The sequence below is a fragment of the Pecten maximus genome, chromosome 6 (genome assembly GCF_902652985.1).
Source record: "Pecten maximus chromosome 6, xPecMax1.1, whole genome shotgun sequence".
Taxonomy (NCBI): domain Eukaryota; kingdom Metazoa; phylum Mollusca; class Bivalvia; order Pectinida; family Pectinidae; genus Pecten; species Pecten maximus.
The window spans coordinates 36,143,098-36,169,060 of record NC_047020.1 but is presented as its reverse complement, the minus strand read 5'-3'; the positions used below and the strand labels follow the sequence as shown (position 1 = coordinate 36,169,060).

The window sequence follows — 25,963 nt, the reverse complement described above, 5'->3', positions numbered from 1 at the left end:
TATTGATATATTATTTATCCTGCAATAAGCTCAGGACATCGACTCATAAACTTTGGAACAAGGTAAAGCATGGACGTATTGCAGTACAAATTAAAATAGGATCTATTTGCATTTTTACTGAACCGCAGGGTTTTGGAAGGCAGAATTAAGACTTTAAAATTTCTTTGGACCATTAAGAATTTGAATGTGCCTAGCTATGGCCCATGACCCCTGTTCTTCCCAACCTCTGAATGGCAATAGACATGGATGGGCTTAATTATCAACTAGCTTAATGTCGGATAACTGCTTTACATAAATAGTAAATGTGAAATATTGAAACACGATCAAATATAGCACATCAACTTGGCATCAGAATTGAACTAAAGGACAAAACTCTGCTGGGATTGTTTGTTTGTTTGCTGGGTTTATTACCCCGTGAACAGCCAGGGTCATTTTGAGGTGGGGGTCTCCTTGTAGTAGTTGGTGGCTACCTCTCGGGAGGTCTGTCACAATGACATCAAGAGCAATTAGGGTGAAGTGTTTGCCCAAAAGGGAATCACTCAATTAGGACTACAGAATCCATATATAACAAGAGATCCCAGAGGGATCTTGGCGCCCACCATTGAATGTTCTTCATAGGTTCCATGTCAGATTGATCTATTCTCTACTTTTCTCTTCTTCTAAGTCTTACTAATCTGTGTAAACTCAGAAGAAACCTCTAGTACTTTTCAAACAAGGGAAACCTATATATAAAATTTAAGATTTAGGCACCAAGGGGAACCTATATATATGGAATTTGAGAAAGATTCCTTCAGTGCTTTCTGAGAAATAGTGATAACAAACTTCAATTGTCAAAATCCAAGATGGCTGCTTGTCGGCCATGTTGTTTTCCGATTGGTCTCAAAATGCAATATGCATAACTAGGCACCTGGGGGAACCTACATATGAAATTTCAGGAAGATCCCTTCATTAGTTTCTTAGTAATAGTGATAACCAGTTTCAATTTTCGAAATCCAAGATGGCTGCCTGTCGGCCATGTTGTTTTCTGATTGGTCTCAAAATGCAATATGCATAACTAGGCACCAAGGGGAACCTACATATGAAATTGGAGAAAGATCCAATCAGAACTTTCTCAGAAATAGCGATAACAAACTTCTATGGTCAAAATCCAAGATGGCTGCCTGTCGGCCATGTTGTTTTCCGATCAGTCCCAAAATGCGATATGCATTACTAGGCACCAAGGGGAACCTACATATGAAATTTGAGAAAGATCCCTTCAGTACTTTCTCAGAAATGGCAATAACAAACTTTAATGGTCAAAATCCAAGATGGCTGCCTGTCGGCCATGTTGTTTTTTGATTGGTCTCAAAATGCTACATGCATAACTAAGCACCAAGGGGAACATACATAACAAATATGAGAAAGATCCCTTTAGTACTTTCACAGAAATAGCGATAACAAACTTCAATTGTCAAAATCCAAGATGGCTGCCTGTCGGCCATGTTGTTTTCAGATCGGTCTCAAAATGCAATATGCATAACTAGGCACCAAGGGGAACCTACATATGAAATTTGAGAAAGATCCCTTCCGTGCTTTTTGAGAAATAGCGATAACAATCTTCAATTGTCAAAATCCAAGATGGCTGCCTGTCGGCCATGTTGTTTTCCGATTGGTCTCAAAATGCAATATGCATAACTAGGCACCAAGGGAAACCTACATATGAAATTCGAGAAAGATCCCTTAAGTACTTTCTTAGAAATAGCGATAACAAACTTCAATGGTCAAAATCCAAGATGGCTGCCCGTCGGCCATGTTGTTTTCCGATCGGTCCCAAAATGCAATATGCATAACTAGGCACCAAGGGAAACCTACATATAAAATTTGAGAAAGATCCCTTCAGTACTTTCTCAGAAATAGCGATAACAAACTTCAATGGTCAAAATCCAAGATGGCTGCCCGTCGGCCATGTTGTTTTCCGATCGGTCCCAAAATGCAATATGCATAACTAGGCACCAAGGGAAACCCATATATCAAATTTGAGAAAGATCCCTTCAGTACTTTCTTAGAAATAGCGATAACAAACTTCAATTGTCAAAATCCAAGATGGCTGCCTGTCGGCCATGTTGTTTTCCGATCGGTCCCAAAATGCAATATGCATAACTAGGCACCAAGGGAAACCAACATATGAAATTTGAGAAAGATCCCTTCAGCTCTTTCTCAGAAATAGCGATAACAAACTTCAATGGTCAAAATCCAAGATGGCAGCCTGTCGGCCATGTTGTTTTCCGATCGGTCCCAAAATGCAATATGCATAACTAGGCACCAAGGGGAACCTACATATGAAATTTGAGAAAGATCCCTTCAGTACTTTCTGAGGATTAGCGATAACAAGAATTGTTTACGGACGGACGGACGGACGGACGGCCGGACGGAGGGAGGGACGGACGGACGGACGGACGACGGACCACGGACGCAGGGCGATTTGAATAGCCCACCATCTGATGATGGTGGGCTAAAAATCTGCCATATATAGCATGGTACTGGCTCCCCTGTTAGGAAGGGTTCTAGCCGAGACATACCAAAGTCTTTAAAAATGGTAGTTGCTGCTCCTGCTTAGCGCTCAGCATACAAGGAGTGGGACGACTGGTTCGCCCGTTGTCAGTATAATGTGACCGGGTGGGGTGTCCTGCTGGGTGTCTTCGGCAGTATGCTCCAGTGAGGTAGCACTATAAATCGGCAAAAGTTCCGTCCTATCACAAGGAGACTTAACACGAACATACCGCAGCCTCCAAAAACACACATACGCACTCAACACACGCATGGATGTCACACGCACGGAAGGCCGTCATTAAATGACCTTAGCTGTTAATAGGACGTTAGACCAAATAAACCAAACCAAACCAGTGGTACTGGCTTACAAAATTTGTTAATCATGATCATAAATATATATCATATATTCTCTGGACAAGGTAGACAATGACATGACATAATTGATTGACTGATACGGACAAGGTGTAATCCAAACAAGTAGTGGTGTATGAAACGGCGACCATATTTAATATTGTATAAATGATTAATAAATTTTTAAAGGATATGACATTTGCAGGATTCTGAAAATGTTTTTATATCATTAACATAATTTCAACATACGGTACTACACACCGGGATGTCTCAACATCCAAACACAGGAACTCCGGTTTCGCAGCACTGTAACACCAAGAACAACTCCAGTCCTGCTGAGGCAGCCGAGTCCCCAATATAAGTATTCATACATTTGGTGTGATACCAAAATTAAAATTTATCATTTCCAACACCGGATCACTTTTTCTAATTTGTGGTTTCTTTCATAAAATTTTACAAATTTCACTCTCGATGAAACTGTTTCATGTATGTACTTTGTAAAGAACACCCTGCCGTTTCACATTGATCAATAGAATGACTCCTGAAAACTTCATAGAAGCATGACAGCTGGTTTCTCCATACGAACCCACCAGAAGTTGGCAAACGGCAGTCAAAAATGCTGTTTTATGTTTTTTAAACAAACAAAGTTGCATATATGTATATATAAATATGTAGAGTTGTGTAAATTAGAGCTTATGGATGTTTATGTAACTAGGACGACAGAACAGGGTTAACGATTTTAGGAAACAGAAAAACAAGCAAGTTTAGCAAAACAAGTAAGGAAAATATCACTTAATTAAGACTTGTTCCAGTAATTCCTGTGACTTTTGTCCTAGAAACATACTATAATTATAAGCAGTGATCTGTTTTAACTACTTTACCACCAGCCTCTGTGACCTTTGGGAGTATATATTCCTTACTTATTTTTCATCAATTTTTGATAATTGCACTTTAAAAAGCCTGTTTGAGGCAGTAAAACAGCAAAAAATCATCCTTAATAATCAAGGTGAATGAAATATTGAAAAGAAATTTGTTTTTAATTTTTGTGTGCATGTTTCTGAAGTGAAGGTCTGAAAGAGTAAATCACTTTTGTATTAGTATACTTTTTTTGTTTTGTTTGATTTAATCAATAAAAAAAATATTTTATTCTAAATTTAGGAATGCATCCCTAACTTTTTGTTCTTTCTGAAAAGAAGTTTTTTCAACCTTTTTAACTGTTTTTTTTTTTTTTTAAATAGCTTAATGGTAAGAAAATGTCACTGCTCAGAGTTTTGTTTTAAATCAGCAAATTATTTACTTAACTAACCACAAAAAAAATATCTGAAAATTTTAAATGCATACAATCTCGTTTTCAGACTTTACATATTGGGTGACAAAAACATTACAAAGAAAAATGTAATTCCTTACAGAAAAAATGTTATTCACAAAACAGCCATGATGCGTATAAGATGTTCTACCTGCTTTATTGTACCTGAGCTACCCGTCAGGTATAAATAGGCGAGGGGGAGTGAAAAATCAGCCAGGCCATCAGACAGCTCTAATCAGCATTACAAGAGTTGATGACCGATTCATTAACTCTCGCCCTCCGTGGCCCAGGTAGGACAACGCTGGTAATTGTCATGTATATATTGGTCTCGAGCAGGTGCTACACCATCTGTTAATGGAGGGAGTTTTTCTCCGCCACACCGCCTTGACACACGACAGGGTCAGAAGCGGTGCTTCTGGGCTCCAACGAGCGCCAACATATGGCCGCCACATTCCAGTCCCCTAGACTCACCTAATGAGTGCATTCCATTCCAGAGGTGAATGGAAGAGTTTGGAGAGGGAAATGGAGACTCTCATACACCCACAATGACCTAAACCATGTCCCTATACCTCCATATGTCCCTAACTAGCCTTACACTCCTAATTCATCCTTCTCTCACTTTTCCTGTCCTCTCTTGTCTCCATCTGTCCCTAACTAGCCTTACACTCCTAATTCATCCTTCTCTCACTTTTCCTGTCCCCTCTTGTCTCCATCTGTCCCTAACTAGCCTTACACTCCTAATTCATCCTTCTCTCACTTTTCCTGTCCCCTCTTGTCTCCATCTGTCCCTAACTAGCCTTACACTCCTAATCCATCCTTCTCTCACTTCCCTGTCCCCTCTTGTCTCTATCTGTCCCTAACTAGCCTTACACTCCTAATTCATCCTTCTCTCACTTTTCCTGTCCTCTCTTGTCTCCATCTGTCCCTAACTAGTCTTACACTCCTAATTCATCCTTCTCTCACTCCCTGTCCTCTCTTGTCTCCATCTGTCCCTAACTAGCCTTACACTCCTAATTCATCCTTATCTCACTTTTCCTGTCCCCTCTTGTCTCCATCTGTCCCTAACTAGCCTTACATTCCTAATTCATCCTTCTCTCACTTTTCCTGTCCCCTCTTGTCTCCATCTGTCCCTAACTAGCCTTACACTCCTAATCCATCCTTCTCTCACTCCCTGTCCCCTCTTGTCTCCATCTGTCCCTAACTAGCCTTACACTCCTAATTCATCCTTCTCTCACTTTTCCTGTCCCCTCTTGTCTCCATATGTCCCTAACTAGCCTTACACTCCTAATCCATCCTTCTCTCACTCCCTGTCCCCTCTTGTCTCCATCTGTCCCTAACTAGCCTTACACTCCTAATCCATCCTTCTCTCACTCCCTGTCCCCTCTTGTCTCCATCTGTCCCTAACTAGCCTTACACTCCTAATTCATCCTTCTCTCACTCCCTGTCCCCTCTTGTCTCTATATGTCCCTAACTAGCCTTACACTCCTCATCCATCCTTCTCTCACTTTTCCTGTCCTCTCTTGTCTCTATATGTCCCTAACTAGCCTTACACTCCTAATTCATCCTTCTCTCACTTTTCCTCTCCCCTCTTGTCTCCATCTGTCCCTAACTAGCCTTACACTCCTAATTCATCCTTATCTCACTTTTCCTGTCCCCTCTTGTCTCCATCTGTCCCTAACTAGCCTTACACTCCTAATTCATCCTTCTCTCACTCCCTGTCCCCTCTTGTCTCCATCTGTCCCTAACTAGCCCTACACTCCTAATTCATCCTTCTCTCACTTTTCCTGTCCCCTCTTGTCTCCATCTGTCCCTAACTAGCCTTATACTCCTAATTCATCCTTCTCTCACTCCCTGTCCCCTCTTGTCTCCATCTGTCCCTAACTAGCCTTACACTCCTAATTCATCCTTCTCTCACTTTTCCTGTCCCCTCTTGTCTCCATCTGTCCCTAACTAGCCTTACACTCCTAATTCATCCTTCTCTCACTTTTCCTGTCCCCTCTTGTCTCCATCTGTCCCTAACTAGCCCTACACTCCTAATTCATCCTTCTCTCACTTTTCCTGTCCCCTCTTGTCTCCATCTGTCCCTAACTAGCCCTACACTCCTAATTCATCCTTCTCTCACTTTTCCTGTCCCCTCTTGTCTCCATCTGTCCCTAACTAGCCCTACACTCCTAATTCATCCTTCTCTCACTTTTCCTGTCCCCTCTTGTCTCCATCTGTCCCTAACTAGCCCTACACTCCTAATTCATCCTTCTCTCACTTTTCCTGTCCCCTCTTGTCTCCATCTGTCCCTAACTAGTCTTACACTCCTAATTCATCCTTCTCTCACTCCCTGTCCTCTCTTGTCTCTATATGTCCCTAACTAGCCTAACACTCCTAATTCATCCTTCTCTCACTTTTCCTCTGCCCTGTAAGTGCCAGTGCTACCCTAATTTTTGTTATCCTTAATTTCATTAATTTTCCTTCTCCCATGGAGAAATACTTCCCCTTAGTCCTATGAAATCTATAATGATTTTTATTTTTACACCTTAACTTCACTTAACAGGCATGGCCTTAACACACCCTCAAATCCACTTTAGTTCCTTTATCCCCCACCCACATATATCTGCTACCACCGTCTCCCACCCACATACATTTCCAAGCTCATGGTCCAACCAGATACTGACTGACCTATGATGCCCACGGCTCGACCCCCACCCCCACCCCCACTTTCCAGCTGTCCAACCATCTTCTACCCATATACATATTTCGAAAACCATGGTCTGAAGGGACATCGACCTATGCCCCAAGCCAACGGCCCCCACCCCCACATCACACTCACAGTCCAACCTAATACTGACCTATGTTCAATGTCCACAACCCAGACCCCCAGCCCCTAATCATACCCACAGTCCGACCCAACACTGACCTATGTTCAATGTCCACAGCCCCGACCCCTAGCCCCTAATCATACCCACAGTCCGACCCAACACTGACCTATGTTCAATGTCCACAACCCCGACCCCCACCCCCTCATCATACCCACAGTCCGACCCAACACTGACCTATATTTAATGTCCACAACCCCGACCCCCACCCCACATCACAGCTGTCCCACCCATAACATTCCCTGAGCAGTGAAAATGTTATCCCATAACTATATATTTCCTTTAAAACCCTTAACTTTCCTTTTAACTCACATGACTTCCTTCATAGTTTTCTATGATTTCAAATACCTTTATTATTTATTACAAAATATTTTGAAATATTGTTTTATTTCAAAATTTTCGATACATCAAAACTTTCAATTTAATCCTTCATTCTCAGTTAATGACTAACAATTATCAAAGAATTACATCAAGTTTCCAGCTATTTAAAGCTAGTTCTGTACCATTTTTTTCTGATTAAGAAAAGTGTAAGTCCAGTTTTAGAATCTGACCACTGGTCAGTAGCAGGAGGTCAATTAAGGGGTGGTTTACGGACAGACGTGGGTGGACGGCTGGGGGACGCAACACCCAACTTCAGCACGCTGGAACAGATGGGAGCTCAAGTAAATTTAAACAAATCATAAAAATCGGTGAAATTTTTGCGGGGTGAATGGAATCTTGAGGACAAAACTGGGCTATCCTGAACGGGTTGTGGGCCGAGGACGAGATGAGTGACCATTGACATTTGTATGGACTGGTCAATGGTCCAGAGTAATCCGATACACAGGCATTCAGCCCCTACCCTTCGTCATTAATCTTATATCTATTCTTTGCAGCGGATTTAATGACGAATAAACACAAGTATTTAAACCCAGCCATCAATGTTATTAATGCACTCTAGCCATGTTAGCATCCAATTTATCACTCGCATCGATGACATTGTTCCAGACTACAAATCAAATAAAAAAAAAATTCTGTCATTCATGATTTTTCAGAAATATGTAAGGCGGGAAATACTAATACTGGGCTACTCTTAAACTATTTACTTGATAATATCAGGAATTTAATATCTTTTGATTTTATTCATAAATCAAATAGTCTCCAATTTGAATGTTATTAACATTTTCTATCTTTACTTAATGTGATGATCTGCAGTCTTCTAAATGATCCAATGATTTCCAAATAAACAAGAGTGAAAGAACTTTGTCATAAGATTGGATAATATGATATTAATTTCAAAACAAAGTGTTGTGATACATACATTTCATCTAAGTTCACCGGTACTTTGGATCATTCAAATTTCTTGGTTCATTCAAAGACTTTTCCTGGAATTTCTGTCATCAAATTCAAGGACTTTTCCAAGACTTTATATTTTAATTAGCTGGAGTAGTGATTGACCTGCAGTTAAATTCAGTTACCCCAGTAGTTATGTAGTATAGTCAAAAGTTTGATACATTGTTTTATTTCCCAATACATTAACAATGTTGCAGTATACTTAGCTCCTGATCACAACGAACATTCTTCAGATTTGTTTTAGTGAATATTTGAAGGAAAATACTATTTTAATTATAATTATAAATATGTATTTTCTTCTATCATACAGCAAAGATACAAATTTCAAGACTTTTAAGGTATGACACTGAATTTCAAGACTAATTGCCAGGCAAAATTCAAAGACCTTTCATATCTGTATCAACAATGTCAATGAGCAATTGCAAGCACATCACTATCTCAAAAACACCTCTAAAACAATATTATCTCTGAAAAATTATTGTTTCAGTAAGTAAATGAAATCTTTGTTAAAATGTTCAAGAGCTGCACCAAACAACATTTTTATAAGAAAAAGACACTTGTGTATATGCAACTTAATGGCAATTATTTGTATAATGTTAAAACTGGGTCTGAAATAGATACAACCTAAATCTTACAAAAACATCATAATCATCACATAAAATTTATAAAAAAAACTAACTAACAAATCTCTTTCACAGAATGTATACATGCAACTCAACAGTGTAGTTCAAGTTCAAACTTCATAAAAAAAATGAAATCTATTTTAAATTTTTTGCCCTTGTATCAACACATAGTATGATGGAGTTTTTTCAACCCTCCCTGCAAGGTGTTTCACCTCTCAGTATAAACTGGGTTAATTATAGATTCTCTTTTTTTCTAAAGCACATTGACATTTTTACATGTGTTGTCGGCTGACAATCATTCTGGCTTCTGAGTGGAAGGAGAAGATGTCTGTAAAATCAGCCTCGGGCCAATCTATCAAACGATAGCATGAATATACATGTAAAATTTTCCGTTATATAACTGTCCAAGCTAGACAGAAGTAGGGTAACACATTACTATGTACACTTACTATCATTGGTACCCCAACAGGAATATAATGTCACTCACACCATGATTTACTAACAGTGGAATACCAGAGAGGTGTTCCATATATCGCAAATAATGCTCCATCAAAAATAACAGGCACATCTTTAAATCTTAAGCAGTTTTTTCCCTTCTGTATTTACGAAGTCCAAGGGGCCATTCCACATCTTCTTAAATCCCTTAAATCTAAGGGCCATTCCTCATCTTCCTCCTTACTCACTTAAATCTAAGGGCCATTCCTCATCTTCCTCCTAACTCACTTAAATCTAAGGACCATTCCTCATCTTCCTCCTAACTCACTTAAATCTAAGGACCATTCCTCATCTTCCTCACTCACTTAAATCTAAGGGCCGTTCCTCATCTTCCTCCTAACTCACTTAAATCTAAGGGCCATTCCTCATCTTCCTCCTAACTCACTTAAATCTAAGGGCCATTCCTCATCTTCCTCCTAACTCACTTAAATCTAAGGACCATTCCTCATCTTCCTCCTAACTCACTTAAATCTAAGGACCATTCCTCATCTTCCTCCTAACTCACTTAAATCTAAGGACCATTCCTCATCTTCCTCTTCACTCACTTAAATCTAAGGGCCATTCCTCATCTTCCTCCTAACTCACTTAAATCTAAGGGCCATTCCTCATCTTCCTCCTAACTCACTTAAATCTAAGGACCATTCCTCATCTTCCTCCTAACTAACTTAAATCTAAGGGCCATTCCTCATCTTCCTCCTAACTCACTTAAATCTAAGGACCATTCCTCATCTTCCTCCTAACTCACTTAAATCTAAGGACCATTCCTCATCTTCCTCTTCACTCACTTAAATCTAAGGACCATTCCTCATCTTCCTCCTAACTCACTTAAATCTAAGGACCATTCCTCATCTTCCTCCTAACTCACTTAAATCTAAGGACCATTCCTCATCTTCCTCTTCACTCACTTAAATCTAAGGATCATTCCTCATCTTCCTCCTAACTCACTTAAATCTAAGGACCATTCCTCATCTTCCTCTTCACTCACTTAAATCTAAGGACCATTCCTCATCTTCCTCCTAACTCACTTAAATCTAAGGACCATTCCTCATCTTCCTCCTAACTCACTTAAATCTAAGGACCATTCCTCATCTTCCTCTTCACTCACTTAAATCTAAGGATCATTCCTCATCTTCCTCCTAACTCACTTAAATCTAAGGACCATTCCTCATCTTCCTCCTAACTCACTTAAATCTAAGGACCATTCCTCCTCTTCCTCCTAACACACTTAAATCTAAGGACCATTCCTCCTCTTCCTCCTAACTCACTTAAATCTAAGGACCATTCCTCATCTTCCTCCTAACTCACTTAAATCTAAGGACCATTCCTCATCTTCCTCCTAACTCACTTAAATCTAAGGGCCATTCCTCATCTTCCTCCTAACTCACTTAAATCTAAGGGCCATTCCTCATCTTCCTCCTAACTCACTTAAATCTAAGGACCATTCCTCATCTTCCTCCTAACTCACTTAAATCTAAGGACCATCCCTCATCTTCCTCTTCACTCACTTAAATCTAAGGACCATTCCTCCTCTTCCTCCTAACTCACTTAAATCTAAGGACCATCCCTCATCTTCCTCTTCACTCACTTAAATCTAAGGACCATCCCTCATCTTCCTCCTAACTCACTTAAATCTAAGGACCATTCCTCATCTTCCTCCTAACTCACTTAAATCTAAGGGCCATTCCTCATCTTCCTCCTAACACACTTAAATCTAAGGACCATTCCTCATCTTCCTCTTCACTCACTTAAATCTAAGGTCCATTCCTCATCTTCCTCCTAACTCACTTAAATCTAAGGGCCATTCCTCATCTTCCTCTTCACTCACTTAAATCTAAGGACCATTCCTCCTCTTCCTCCTAACTCACTTAAATCTAAGGACCATCCCTCATCTTCTTCTTCACTCACTTAAATCTAAGGACCATCCCTCATCTTCCTCCTAACTCACTTAAATCTAAGGACCATTCCTCATCTTCCTCCTAACTCACTTAAATCTAAGGACCATTCCTCATCTTCCTCTTCACTCACTTAAATCTAAGGACCATTCCTCATCTTCCTCCTAACTCACTTAAATCTAAGGACCATTCCTCATCTTCCTCTTCACTCACTTAAATCTAAGGGCCATTCCTCATCTTCCTCTTAACTCACTTAAATCTAAGGACCATCCCTCATCTTCCTCCTAACTCACTTAAATCTAAGGACCATTCCACATCTTCCTCCTAACACACTTAAATCTAAGGACCATTCCTCATCTTCCTAACACACTTAAATCTAAGGACCATTCCTCATCTTCCTCCTAACTCACTTAAATCTAAGGACCATTCCTCATCTTCCTCCTAACACACTTAAATCTAAGGACCATTCCTCATCTTCCTCCTAACTCACTTAAATCTAAGGACCATTCCTCATCTTCCTCCTAACTCACTTAAATCTAAGGACCATCCCTCATCTTCCTCTTCACTCACTTAAATCTAAGGGCCATTCCTCATCTTCCTCCTAACTCACTTAAATCTAAGGGCCATTCCTCATCTTCCTCTTCACTCACTTAAATCTAAGGGCCATTCCTCATCTTCCTCCTAACTCACTTAAATCTAAGGACCATTCCTCATCTTCCTCCTAACTCACTTAAATCTAAGGACCATTCCTCATCTTCCTCCTAACTCACTTAAATCTAAGGACCATTCCTCATCTTCCTCCTAACTCACTTAAATCTAAGGACCATTCCTCATCTTCCACCTAACTCACTTAAATCTAAGGACCATTCCTCATCTTCCTCCTAACTCACTTAAATCTAAGGGCCATTCCTCATCTTTCACCTAACTCACTTAAATATAAGGACCATTCCTCATCTTTCACCTAACTCACTTAAATATAAGGTCCATTCCTCATCTTCCTCCTAACTCACTTAAATCTAAGGACCATTCCTCATCTTCCTCCTAACTCACTTAAATCTAAGGACCATTCCTCATCTTCCTCCTAACTCACTTAAATCTAAGGGCCATTCCTCATCTTCCTCCTAACTCACTTAAATCTAACGACCATTCCTCATCTTCCTCCTAACTCACTTAAATCTAAGGACCATTTCTCATCTTCCTCCTAACTCACTTAAATCTAAGGACCATTCCTCATCTTCCTCCTAACTCACTTAAATCTAAGGACCATTCCTCATCTTCCTCCTAACTCACTTAAATCTAAGGGCCATTCCTCATCTTCCTCCTAACACACTTAAATCTAAGGGCCATTCCTCATCTTTCACCTTACTCACTTAAATCTAAGGGCCATTCCTCATCTTCCTCCTAACTCACTTAAATCTAAGGACCATTCCTCATCTTTCACCTTACTCACTTAAATCTAAGGGCCATTCCTCATCTTCCTCCTAACTCACTTAAATCTAAGGACCATTCCTCATCTTCCTCCTAACACACTTAAATCTAAGGGCCATTCCTCATCTTCCTCCTAACTCACTTAAATCTAAGGGCCATTCCTCATCTTCCTCCTAACTCACTTAAATCTAAGGACCATTCCTCATCTTCCTCCTAACTCACTTAAATCTAAGGACCATTCCTCATCTTCCTCCTAACTCACTTAAATCTAAGGACCATTCCTCATTTTCCTCCTAACACACTTAAATCTAAGGTCCATTCCTCATCTTCCTCCTAACTCACTTAAATCTAAGGACCATTCCACATCTTCCTCTTCACTCACATAAATCTAAGGGCCATTCCTCATCTTCCTCCTAACACACTTAAATCTAAGGGCCATTCCTCATCTTTCACCTTACTCACTTAAATCTAAGGGCCATTCCTCATCTTCCTCCTAACTCACTTAAATCTAAGGACCATTCCTCATCTTCCTCCTAACTCACTTAAATCTAAGGACCATTCCTCATCTTCCTTCTAACTCACTTAAATCTTAGGACCATTCCTCATCTTCCTCCTAACTCACTTAAATCTAAGGGCCATTCCTCATCTTCCTCCTAACTCACTTAAATCTAAGGGTCATTCCTCATCTTCCTCCTAACTCACTTAAATCTAAGGACCATTCCTCATCTTCCTCCTAACTCACTTAAATCTAAGGATCATTCCTCATCTTCCTCCTAACACACTTAAATCTAAGGACCATTCCTCATCTTCCTCCTAACACACTTAAATCTAAGGATCATTCCTCATCTTCCTCCTAACTTAAATCTAAGGACCATCCCTTATCTTCCTCCTAACTCACTTAAATCTAAGGACCATTCCTCATCTTCCTCCTAACTCACTTAAATCTAAGGACCATTCCTCATCTTCCTCCTAACTCACTTAAATCTAAGGACCATTCCTCATCTTCCTCTTCACTCACTTAAATCTAAGGACCATTCCTCATCTTCCTCCTAACACACTTAAATCTAAGGGCCGTTCCTCATCTTCCACCTAACACACTTAAATCTAAGGACCATTCCTCATCTTCCTCCTAACTCACTTAAATCTAAGGATCATTCCTCATCTTCCTCCTAACTCACTTAAATCTAAGGACCATTCCTCATCTTCCTCCTAACTCACTTAAATCTAAGGACCATTCCTCATCTTCCACCTAACTCACTTAAATCTAAGGACCGTTCCTCATCTTCCACCTTACTCACTTAAATCTAAGGACCATTCCTCATCTTCCTCCTAACCCACTTAAATCTAAGGACCATTCCTCATCTTCCTCTTAACACACTTAAATCTAAGGACCATTCCTCATCTTCCTCCTAACTCACTTAAATCTAAGGGCCATTCCTCATCTTCCTCCTAACTCACTTAAATCTAAGGGCCATTCCACATCTTCCTCCTAACTCACTTAAATCTAAGGACCATTCCTCATCTTCCACCTAACTCACTTAAATCTAAGGACCATTCCTCATCTTCCTCCTAACACACTTAAATCTAAGGACCATTCCTCATCTTCCTCCTAACTCACTTAAATCTAAGGACCATTCCTCATCTTCCTAACACACTTAAATCTAAGGACCATTCCTCATCTTCCTCCTAACTCACTTAAATCTAAGGACCATTCCTCATCTTCCTCCTAACTCACTTAAATCTAAGGACCATTCCTCATCTTCCTCCTAACTCACTTAAATCTAAGGACCATTCCTCATCTTCCTAACACACTTAAATCTAAGGACCATTCCTCATCTTCCTCCTAACTCACTTAAATCTAAGGACCATTCCTCATCTTCCTAACACACTTAAATCTAAGGACCATTCCTCATCTTCCTCCTAACTCACTTAAATCTAAGGACCATTCCTCATCTTCCTCCTAACTCACTTAAATCTAAGGACCATTCCTCATCTTCCTAACACACTTAAATCTAAGGACCATTCCTCATCTTCCTCCTAACTCACTTAAATCTAAGGACCATTCCTCATCTTCCTCCTAACACACTTAAATCTAAGGACCATTCCTCATCTTCCTCCTAACTCACTTAAATCTAAGGACCATTCCTCATCTTCCTAACACACTTAAATCTAAGGACCATTCCTCATCTTCCTCCTAACTCACTTAAATCTAAGGACCATTCCTCATCTTCCTAACACACTTAAATCTAAGGACCATTCCTCATCTTCCTCCTAACTCACTTAAATCTAATGACCATTCCTCATCTTCCTCCTAACTCACTTAAATCTAAGGACCATTCCTCATCTTCCTAACACACTTAAATCTAAGGACCATTCCTCATCTTCCTCCTAACTCACTTAAATCTAAGGACCATTCCTCATCTTCCTAACACACTTAAATCTAAGGACCATTCCTCATCTTCCTCCTAACTCACTTAAATCTAAGGACCATTCCTCATCTTCCTCCTAACACACTTAAATCTAAGGACCATTCCTCATCTTCCTCCTAACTCACTTAAATCTAAGGACCATTCCTCATCTTCCTAACACACTTAAATCTAAGGACCATTCCTCATCTTCCTAACACACTTAAATCTAAGGGCCATTCCTCATCTTCCTCCTAACTCACTTAAATCTAAGGACCATTCCTCATCTTCCTCCTAACTCACTTAAATCTAAGGACCATTCCTCATCTTCCTAACACACTTAAATCTAAGGACCATTCCTCATCTTCCTAACACACTTAAATCTAAGGGCCATTCCTCATCTTCCTCCTAACTCACTTAAATCTAAGGACCATTCCTCATCTTCCTCCTAACTCACTTAAATCTAAGGGCCATTCCTCATCTTCCTCCTAACTCACTTAAATCTAAGGGCCATTCCTCATCTTCCTCCTAACTCACTTAAATCTAAGGGCCATTCCTCATCTTCCTCCTAACTCACTTAAATCTAAGGACCATTCCTCATCTTCCTCCTAACTCACTTAAATCTAAGGACCATTCCTCATCTTCCTCCTAACTCACTTAAATCTAAGGACCATTCCTCATCTTCATCCTAACACACTTAAATCTAAGGGCCATTCCTCATCTTCCTCCTAACTCACTTAAATCTAAGGACCATTCCTCATCTTCCTCCAAACTCACTTAAATCTAATGACCATTCCTCATCTTCCTCCTAACTAACTTAAATCTAAGGACCATTCCTCATCTTCCTCCTAACTCACTTAAATCTAAGGACCATTCCTCATCTTCCTCCTAACTCACTTAAATCTAAGGACCATTCCTCATCTTCCACCTAACTCACTTAAATCTAAGGACCATTCCTCATCTTCCTCCAAACTCACTTAAATCTAATGACCATTCCTCATCTTCCTCCTAACACACTTAAATCTAAGGACCATTCCTCATCTTCCTCCTAACTCACTTAAATCTAAGGACCATTCCTCATCTTCCTCCTAACTCACTTAAATCTAAGGACCATCCCTTATCTTCCTCCTAACTCACTTAAATCTAAGGACCATTCCTCATCTTCCTCCTAACTCACTTAAATCTAAGGGCCGTTCCTCATCTTCCTCCTAACTCACTTAAATCTAAGGACCATTCCTCATCTTCCTCCTAACTCACTTAAATCTAAGGATCATTCCTCATCTTCCTCCTAACTCACTTAAATCTAAGGGCCATTCCTCATCTTCCTCTTAACTCACTTAAATCTAAGGACCATTCCTCATCTTCCTCCTAACACACTTAAATCTAAGGACCATTCCTCATCTTCCTCCTAACTCACTTAAATCTAAGGACCATTCCTCATCTTCCTCCTAACACACTTAAATCTAAGGACCATTCCTCATCTTCCTCCTAACTCACTTAAATCTAAGGGCCATTCCTCATCTTCCTCCTAACTCACTTAAATGTAAGGACCATTCCACATCTTCCTCTTCACTCACATAAATCTAAGGGCCATTCCTCATCTTCCTCCTAACACACTTAAATCTAAGGGCCATTCCTCATCTTTCACCTTACTCACTTAAATCTAAGGGCCATTCCTCATCTTCCTCCTAACTCACTTAAATCTAAGGGCCATTCCTCATCTTCCTCCTAACTCACTTAAATCTAAGGGCCATTCCTCATCTTCCTCCTAACTCACTTAAATCTAAGGACCATTCCTCATCTTCCTCTTCACTCACTTAAATCTAAGGACCATTCCTCATCTTCCTCCTAACTCACTTAAATCTAAGGGCCATTCCTCATCTTCCTCTTAACTCACTTAAATCTAAGGACCATTCCTCATCTTCCTCCTAACTTACTTAAATCTAAGGGCCATTCCTCATCTTCCTCTTAACTCACTTAAATCTAAGGACCATTCCTCATCTTCCTCCTAACTCACTTAAATCTAAGGACCATTCCTCATCTTCCTCCTAACTCACTTAAATCTAAGGACCATTCCTCATCTTCCTCCTAACTCACTTAAATCTAAGGACCATTCCTCATCTTCCTCCTAACTAACTTAAATCTAAGGGCCATTCCTCATCTTCCTCCTAACTCACTTAAATCTAAGGGCCATCCCTCATCTTCCTCTTCACTCACTTAAATCTAAGGACCATTCCTCATCTTCCTCCTAACTCACTTAAATCTAAGGACCATTCCTCATCTTCCTCACTCACTTAAATCTAAGGGCCATTCCTCATCTTCCTCCTAACTCACTTAAATCTAAGGACCATTCCTCATCTTCCTCTTCACTCACTTAAATCTAAGGGCCATTCCTCATCTTCCTCCTAACTCACTTAAATCTAAGGGCCATTCCTCATCTTCCTCCTAACTCACTTAAATCTAAGGGCCATTCCTCATCTTCCTCCTAACTCACTTAAATCTAAGGGCCATTCCTCATCTTCCTCCTAACTCACTTAAATCTAAGGGCCATTCCACATCTTCCTCCTAACACACTTAAATCTAAGGGCCATCCCTCATCTTCCTCCTAACTCACTTAAATCTAAGGGCCATTCCTCATCTTCCTCCTAACTTTCTTAAATCTTAGAATCATTCCTGATTCGTCACCAAACTTGTTGTTTCATTTCTCTCCTTAAGTTTCATTTCTCTTTTTTCAAACTCTTTCTCTCTTTTCAAGCAGACAGCGACCCATTACAGGGAACTGAATAAGGCATTAGGTCCTTTTTTTTTATTATACAGAAATTCTAGACTCAAATTAAAGTACTCATCAATATTGATACTAGCACCTGCCATGCCTTCAGGCCATCCATAAGCTTGTCCCAATCCGATGGCAGAGTATTCAAAACCATTGTAAATCCTTATATAGATTTCTAACATCCACAATGTATTTTCTCATCTTCATTAAAAAAAAATTATTATCTGAACATTTTCTATAAATGAGCATGTATTACACATTCAGATAAAAGCACATACATATATCTCAAAAATTATTTAACTAAGACAAATGATATAATGCTATCAAATCAAATGGGTGCAGGGGGAAAGAGGTACAATTCACAGTTAATCACTTCAAGTAAATTTCAGTTTGAATGTCTAGAAAAAATGGCATTTCATTAATTTAGGATGAATGCATCAGAGTTCAGCCAGGTATATCATTCTGGCAGTTTTAATGTGAAAAGGAGTTATTTTTGATGATCTATGTGGCATATATATATATATATTGCCTATATCTTTTACTGCCACAAATGTCGTCATGTTATAAGGATTTTGTGTTCTTAAGAGGAAGATGTACCAAGGTTTCTTAATATCTAAATGTTAGAATATTAAACAGCAAATCATCTCCTTGTTTGTAGGTAGATTTTAATTCAATTCTTTAGATTGGTTTGGTTTGGTTTGTTTTTGTTTAACGTCCTATTAACAGCCAGGGTCATTTAAGGACGTGCCAGGCTTTGGAGGTGGAGGAAAGCCAGAGTACCTGGAGAAAAACCACCGGCCTACGGTCAGTACCTGCAGGCAACTGACGTCCCACGTAGGTTTCGAACTCGCAATCCAGAGGTGGAGGGCTAATGATAAAGTGTGGGGACACCTTAACCACTCGGCCACGGCGGCCCCTTAATTCTTTTGTATAATATAGATATCTATATAATGGTTGTACTTACTGGTTAGGACACACAAGAGGAAGAGATACTCTGTATAGGAGATGAGACCTGTAACAACAAAAGAATAGCCTAACATTAACACAAATATTGTTAAAATATTAAAATTCTGTAATTCTCCAGAAAAATAAACAACTTCCATATATGTAATTTTAAAATACACAGCAATTTTTTAACTTACTTTCAAGAAAAACTTAAAAAATTTGTTGAAATGCCCGTTGATTTTACTGCATTTAGCTGATGTCATCATCATCATCATCATGTTTAAAATATATGCATATATTCATGTAAAATTTTATCTTTGTGTTGCATTAAAAATCCTGAATACAAAAAAAAAAAAAAAAACACTTCCTGAAACAAGGTAGGGCACAGCCAACCAAACGATGTAAGACAATTAATCAGAAAAATTAAATACATTTATATTTTCACTGACAATCTCAATATCATCAGGATATTCTTTTTTAATTTTGACTTAATTAATATACACAATTCATGATATATTTTCAATCTTAAGAGATGATATTTCTTCATTTTTTTTTCTTATTTGATACACATACTGTTTAAACATTTTCAATAAAAACATATGATAACAAGAGGCCCATGGGCCTTAACGTTCACCTGAGTTTTGAAATATCTAAGTTAATTTAATTGACCCTTTTGGCCCTGCCCATCAGCTCAGGGGGTCTGAGTCAGGGCCAGCATGTGCATACCATCAAGCTTTCATCCCATGCTGATAATGTTAACAAAGTTAGAATGAATTCCAATAGAAATGAAACAATGACAGTCAAAATAGTGATTTCCCAGCGAACTATAGTAAAATTTACCCCCTCCCCAGGGCCAATCGTGTGACTGCAGGGTCATGAAATTCACATTATTGGTAAAACACCTTAAGACCCTTCCTTCTATGAAGAGTATTTGATTCTACCTTATTTAGGTATTGAGAAGTTTCTTGAATTTTCAGTTAATTTGACCCTTTTTGGCCCCGTCCATAAGCCCCTGGGGGTCAGTCAGTGCCAATATACATGTGGTTTACAACAGGCATCCCATACTGATAATTCTAACAAAGTTTGTATTATTTCCAATGGCAATTTAATTGGAACAAATAATGCTCAAAAATGTGATTATTCTATATAAACTATAATCAATTTTATCCCCTCCCCAAGGTGAAACATGAGACCCAAGGGTCATGAAATTCACAATTTTGGTAAAGCACCTTCTATGAAGAGTATTAGATTCTACCATATCTTAGAGTTGAGAAAAAAGATTTTTGAAATTTTAGTCAATTTGGCCGTTTTTGGCCTCGCCCCTCAGGCTCCTGGGAGGTTAAAATGAGATCATATAATTCACATAATAAATTTTGGTTGACATTTGGACAAGAAAGCTCAAATTTCATCGAATTTGGTTCAGCAGTTTTGGAGAAGAAGTCGAAAATGTTACTTGTTTATGGTTGCACAACGACGGACAAAAAGCGGTTAGAATAGGTCACTTGAGACTTTGTCTCGATCAGATGACCTAAAAATTCAAACAAAAATTTCAAAACATATATTTAATAAAATTCTCATAACTATTGATTATATGTGATATCAATGACGTTTATGAACATTTCAATGTTTAAGAAAGATAACATTTACCTATACATAAATATGTAATTAACTTTTTTTCTTTAAAATTAAAATTTAATAAACTTTAAAATTATTGGCAAATATTCTTTTGCCTTTCTTTTCTTTCTTTTTCAGAGTAAAAATTTCACTTATTATAAACACCTATTTTCTCTTTCAATAAATGACATTTGATCTTTAAAGACAAATTACTCTGACATGGTACATGTCTTAACTTCGACAGTTCCCTGCTTGCTAGTGTTTTCACCTGATTTTTTTTTTTTTTATTTCGAGCATTTGTATGATTATAAGGAGGCCACCTAGAAATCATGCATGTATCACAGATGACCATTTAATGACCATGTGACAACCGTCATTTTTCACCCACTCTCAATCGAAAGCCAAACTCTTCTACTAATTATTATACACCAACTGCTCATAGCGTGTGCCAAAGTTCAGAGGTCAGGAACCTAGCTGGTCACTGAAATGATATGTACCTCTTCAATTTACATCCATTAGAGTTGTGGCTTGTTTGCGTTTGATGTTGACCGATGGACCAAGGGTTTGACAGGTAGAACCTATTGAGTGTGGACAACTCGAGTGGACAAGTCATACATCAAATAGTCAAGTAAGAGAAATGTTATCAGTGTTTTCAAATGACCGATGGTCATTGGGGATGTAATTCCTTCATCCATTGTCGGTCAAGTCAGGACTGATGACCAAATTAAACAGTACAGCGTTAATCCAGTCAGGGTTTTGTCTGTGTTTGAATGGCTAAGAAAAGCAGACGACAACGCTTGATTGGTTCGAGGCACAAGGTGATCACATCATGTGACAGATCCAACATGGTCACCTCCTGCTTCAGATATATTACAAACTGGGCATCAATTCTATATACAATGAATCAATTAACTTTTGTATCTGACCATGCCGGTCATTTTCTTTTTATATAAGAGTCCTGGAAACCATATTTGTCATTGATAATACCGAAAGGAATTAAATTTCGTTTAAATTCCCATTCAGTACTGTGAAGAATCAGTTTTTACTTTTACCGTGCTCAATGAGGCTTTGATACTGATGACGACTGATATCAGTTCAAAAGCTGACCACCAGAGGGCATCGGTTCATCATCATCACCCACCACTTGGTTGATAATTCCGACATTCACCACCGTTTGTCCGTAAACGGATTATTTACAATGGCGTATACGATACTTGATAGATTGATGTGACGATAAGAATGATTGAAACTTTTAACATTTTAACAGTTGTTTTGTGAAATAAGCACTTCACTCTTTCGCCTTCATTCGTTTTATGTTTGTGTTGTCTTTTCAGTACGAACATGTGAGCTGCGTGTGCGTAAAGGTGTTTCATAAAAGCCGAGAGTGATTCTACAAAGACGACTTTATCCGACAATGCTAGCATGATTTGTATGCCGTGGTACATTATTAGCTCTAAACTGGAGGGAACAGCTTTTGTGCAAGGTCATTCGAGCGTGACAGAAACTCCTCCTGCTTTTGGCGAGGACAATTTGAAACCTACCACAGGCCAGACACAAGACATGGCCACACTTCAATGGTCAATGGTCACGCCTCGATGAACCATGCGTACCATTTCTATTCTGCTTCAGGACAGACCAAGTACCTGTTACAAACTTAAGTTCAACTCTTTTTAATGGAACAGAATGGATTACTATTAATTCTCATTTATGGAATTCAAAAACATTCCGAACGTGTTGAATTGTGACGAAGAGGTAACAATTTGTACTGATAAAGCCTAAAGGAAAAGATGCTGGTAACTGAAGAAAGTTGAATTAACGATGTCAACGAACGTCTTATCCTGGATTGGTAAGTTACATAATTACACCAACATCCAGCTTATAGTGCATTTTAGCTATATGCTTTATTTCCAAATATTTTTTTTAAGATAGTGCATTTCAGTGTATATAAAATTTCTTAATGATTTTCAAAACTGAATCTATATCATTTCAGAAAGATTATAGAATTTACTGGCTGAGAAATTGGAAATCTATCAACAAATTATTATGGTTCCCATGAATTCTCCGTTAAGATCCTTAACGAATGTACGATAGATATGTTCTTTTTATTAAACACCAGGTACCATCAACTCATATGTCGGTTCTTATAATACACCAATCTATGAAATATACATACGGTTGGTAAATGATTGGAAATATATTGCAACAGCGAAATTTTTATAATAAGTTTTTACAACAACTCTCATATATGCCATTTTAACTCCAAGAATGCAAATCAAAGCACAAAGTCAGCAACATTTTTAAAACTTGAACATTCAAGAAAATCTGAAATGAACAAACTTTGTTGAAACTGAGGCTCCTTTTAGCAGCTTTTAAAGTTATTTGATATTTATTGCTATCATAAAGTCAAATGTCAACACCGAGAAAATACTGCTATTATTCACCAAATACCATCCGGAATACTTGCTAATAAATTTCCTATTTCTGTAGGCTCAGAATTGGCAAGAATTTTGATTTTCTCCAATGATGACTGCATAGCTGAGTATATATACACCCCAGACAGTAAAATGCAATATACTTAGGAAAATGTATCATTTTGAGCAACAAAAGCTTTCTTGATCAACATCCTGATGTCCGATGGATATTCTAGTAAATCGTTTTAAGAACTACTGCATTATCTTTGAAAGAATTATTGAAACTTCAACAGGTTATTATATCTCTAAGAAGCTGCAAGGTAATCTATGGTGAAAATTGAGTTTTATCTTTGAAACATTAAAGCCAATACATTTAGCACAAGCAATTTTGAGGGCAGCAGGACGCAAAACTGGCGCAAAAAGGTTGTTCAAATTGGAGCGACAGGATCCTAATGTGGTGATAGAAGGATTCAAATTTGGGGCCGCTGGACTTAAAATTTCGTAAAGAATGGTTAAAACCAGGGGCCATTGGACTTAAATCTGGGCAAGAATGGTTATAGGGTAACAGGATTTTGATATAGAGACACATCAAGAATGTTTCTATATTCAACACACATGATTCACAATTAGGTACCAAAAATTATTCAAACCTGGGGACACAAGAAAAAGTAAAGTTGGATGATTCAACTCCGACTATGGAGGATTAGCATTACAGAACCACTAAATCCAGATTACTTTCAAAGCAAAGAGTAGGATACTGTAAACTGGTTTATCTCTTTTGCAACAGCCCACACAGATGTATAAATAGGTATATGCATATTGATACTGATAATTAGGTTGTTCTGAATGTTTGGGTTTGTATTTTTCACTGTTTGGTCCAAAAAAAGTTTAATATAAACCAGTTTTAACATTAGAATTGTTAAGTGTTGTTCAGTACGTGTTATCAATATTGCTGCATTCGGTTGCTACGTTGTTGAAGTTCATGGAAACTGCTCTCTCTCTCTCTCTCTCCCTTTCATCCGGATAGTTCTTAATTAATAGTAAAGCAGTATGAGCAAATGGTCATCATGTTGCTCTCTGTTTTATTTTGGTGAAGTTAGTTGCTTCAGTAGCAGAATGATCCTGGTATCGAAACCATAAACACACACATCGACCTTTATTATAAAGAAATCTTCCTTCCTGCCCTTTTCTGCCTCTTGGCTGTATGCCCTACTTAGCTTTCCTCCGTGTTCTGTCCAAGTCAGGCAGCGGTCCAGCACACCATCAGTGAAGTATCAAAGGGAAACAGAAAGGTGATAAGCCTAAATTAGGGGAATTGAGGATCGCAAATTAAGCGAACAGGTAATTATATGGAAGTTTACTTCAGAACATGTAAGGGCCCCCCAAAAAATTACCTGTCGGTGAGGAAAACACCAAACGCAGAAAAGCTAACGCGAAAGGGCTGTCGTGTGATCCGAGAACCCTTTTGATTGCAAACCCATTAGGCATGCATAGGAAAATACGCTATACTTGTGAGCATGTATTCATTGTAGCATGGTTTCAACAACAATAGCTGGCACCTTCCTGCTGTGCATAACGCGTGCTGCTATTCACGATTTAAAGAGTAGCCAATACAATAGAGATCCCATGACTGCATAGTTCTGCTCCGAAGACATGGCCCTCACACATCTGTCTCCGGCAGCATTCAGCTTAAAATTGGAGGGAAAACACCTCTGTACTAGAGAAACCAATTAATATCTGTTACAGAGCAAACAAATTCTAATTCCAACATCTCTTTCTTGAAGTTTTGATTAATAAAAATAAACAAGAGATTTTTTAATAATAATTTTGCCTGCATATCACCTACTAGTAAACAAAACTTGTTTGTGATCAAAAAAGTGATAATTTCTTTGATTAAGAAGTTGATTAAAATAGTTTTGTATTAAAAAGATTTAAGCTTTAAATTCTGATCAGAACCCATACATTAATTCATTCCTTTGCAATGACATCAAAAATTATGTTCAATTAAAATTTTCTCAACAGATATTTGAAGGAAATGTAAAAGTATTAAATTCTAATTTCAAGATATTTTTATATTTTTATATTTTTTCCTTTTTTTTTTTTTTTTTAATTTCTTCTTTTAATAATTTCATTTTATTTTACTTGTTAAGAATTGAATTAAATAATCTTACCTAAACATGATTAATGCTTTTTAAGAAACCAATAGAATATCTATAATGTAGGTATAAAGTCAGTATTCTTTAGGATAATAAAACTTTGTAGTCATGAAATTAGCATTTTATAAACAACTTTTTTGGCATTGAAATTAACCGCAAGTAAAAGTTCCTAAGCCAATTACCTAGACCATCCGTTTCTATCAATTCAATATCTGGCATTATAGGACAAAGAATTCTTAGAAGTAATGGACTCCATATTGCATAAATATGTAGAAAATGTAATATATCATATGGCATTTAATAATGATTCAAGCTTGATTGGTCTCTAATATTGGCTGAAGTAGCAACAATTTTTTAACTGTATATGAGTAGTAGTTGATCAACATACAACAGTATACACATACCGATTTCCACAGTTTGTATACAAGATATTTCCTGCAAGGAAATAGCTATACATTTGCAGGACTTCAAGTTACTCTGAACTGAGAAAACAACTTCCTTACAATATGTTTATATACAACACAATGAATCTCTTTCTTTTAAACTACATTTGTGAAAAAAATACATTTTACAAAATGTATAAGAGAAAATTGTATTGAAATACTAATATATATCCTACACATTATAAAAAATATCAGAATGTTAGAAGTAAATGCATATTTTTTATCTTTAAGAAATACAAGCTCTGTTCTTAAATTTTAAACTAATTTATTGTATCATAGAAATAGTTAGTCCTGGCCCCAATTTCATGAATACTCCCTAACTAAAGGAGAGTTCCTTAGATAAGATTTTCTCCTGAAATCTAATAATGTACGTGTTCCTATGGAAAATTTTGA

At 38.1% G+C, this 25,963-nt stretch overlaps 1 protein-coding gene across 15 annotated transcripts in view; it reads right to left on the bottom strand.

Annotated features, from left to right (window-relative positions):
• Positions 1-25,963, bottom strand: part of LOC117329662 (calcium uptake protein 3, mitochondrial-like) — a 154,597-nt gene that overhangs the window by 74,076 nt on the left and 54,558 nt on the right. For all 15 annotated transcript variants that reach the window (XM_033887700.1, XM_033887706.1, XM_033887703.1 and 12 more), the window contains exon 4: positions 18,966-19,013. In XM_033887700.1, the coding sequence (XP_033743591.1) occupies positions 18,966-19,013 (48 nt within the window). The remainder of the gene's footprint in view (positions 1-18,965; positions 19,014-25,963) is intronic.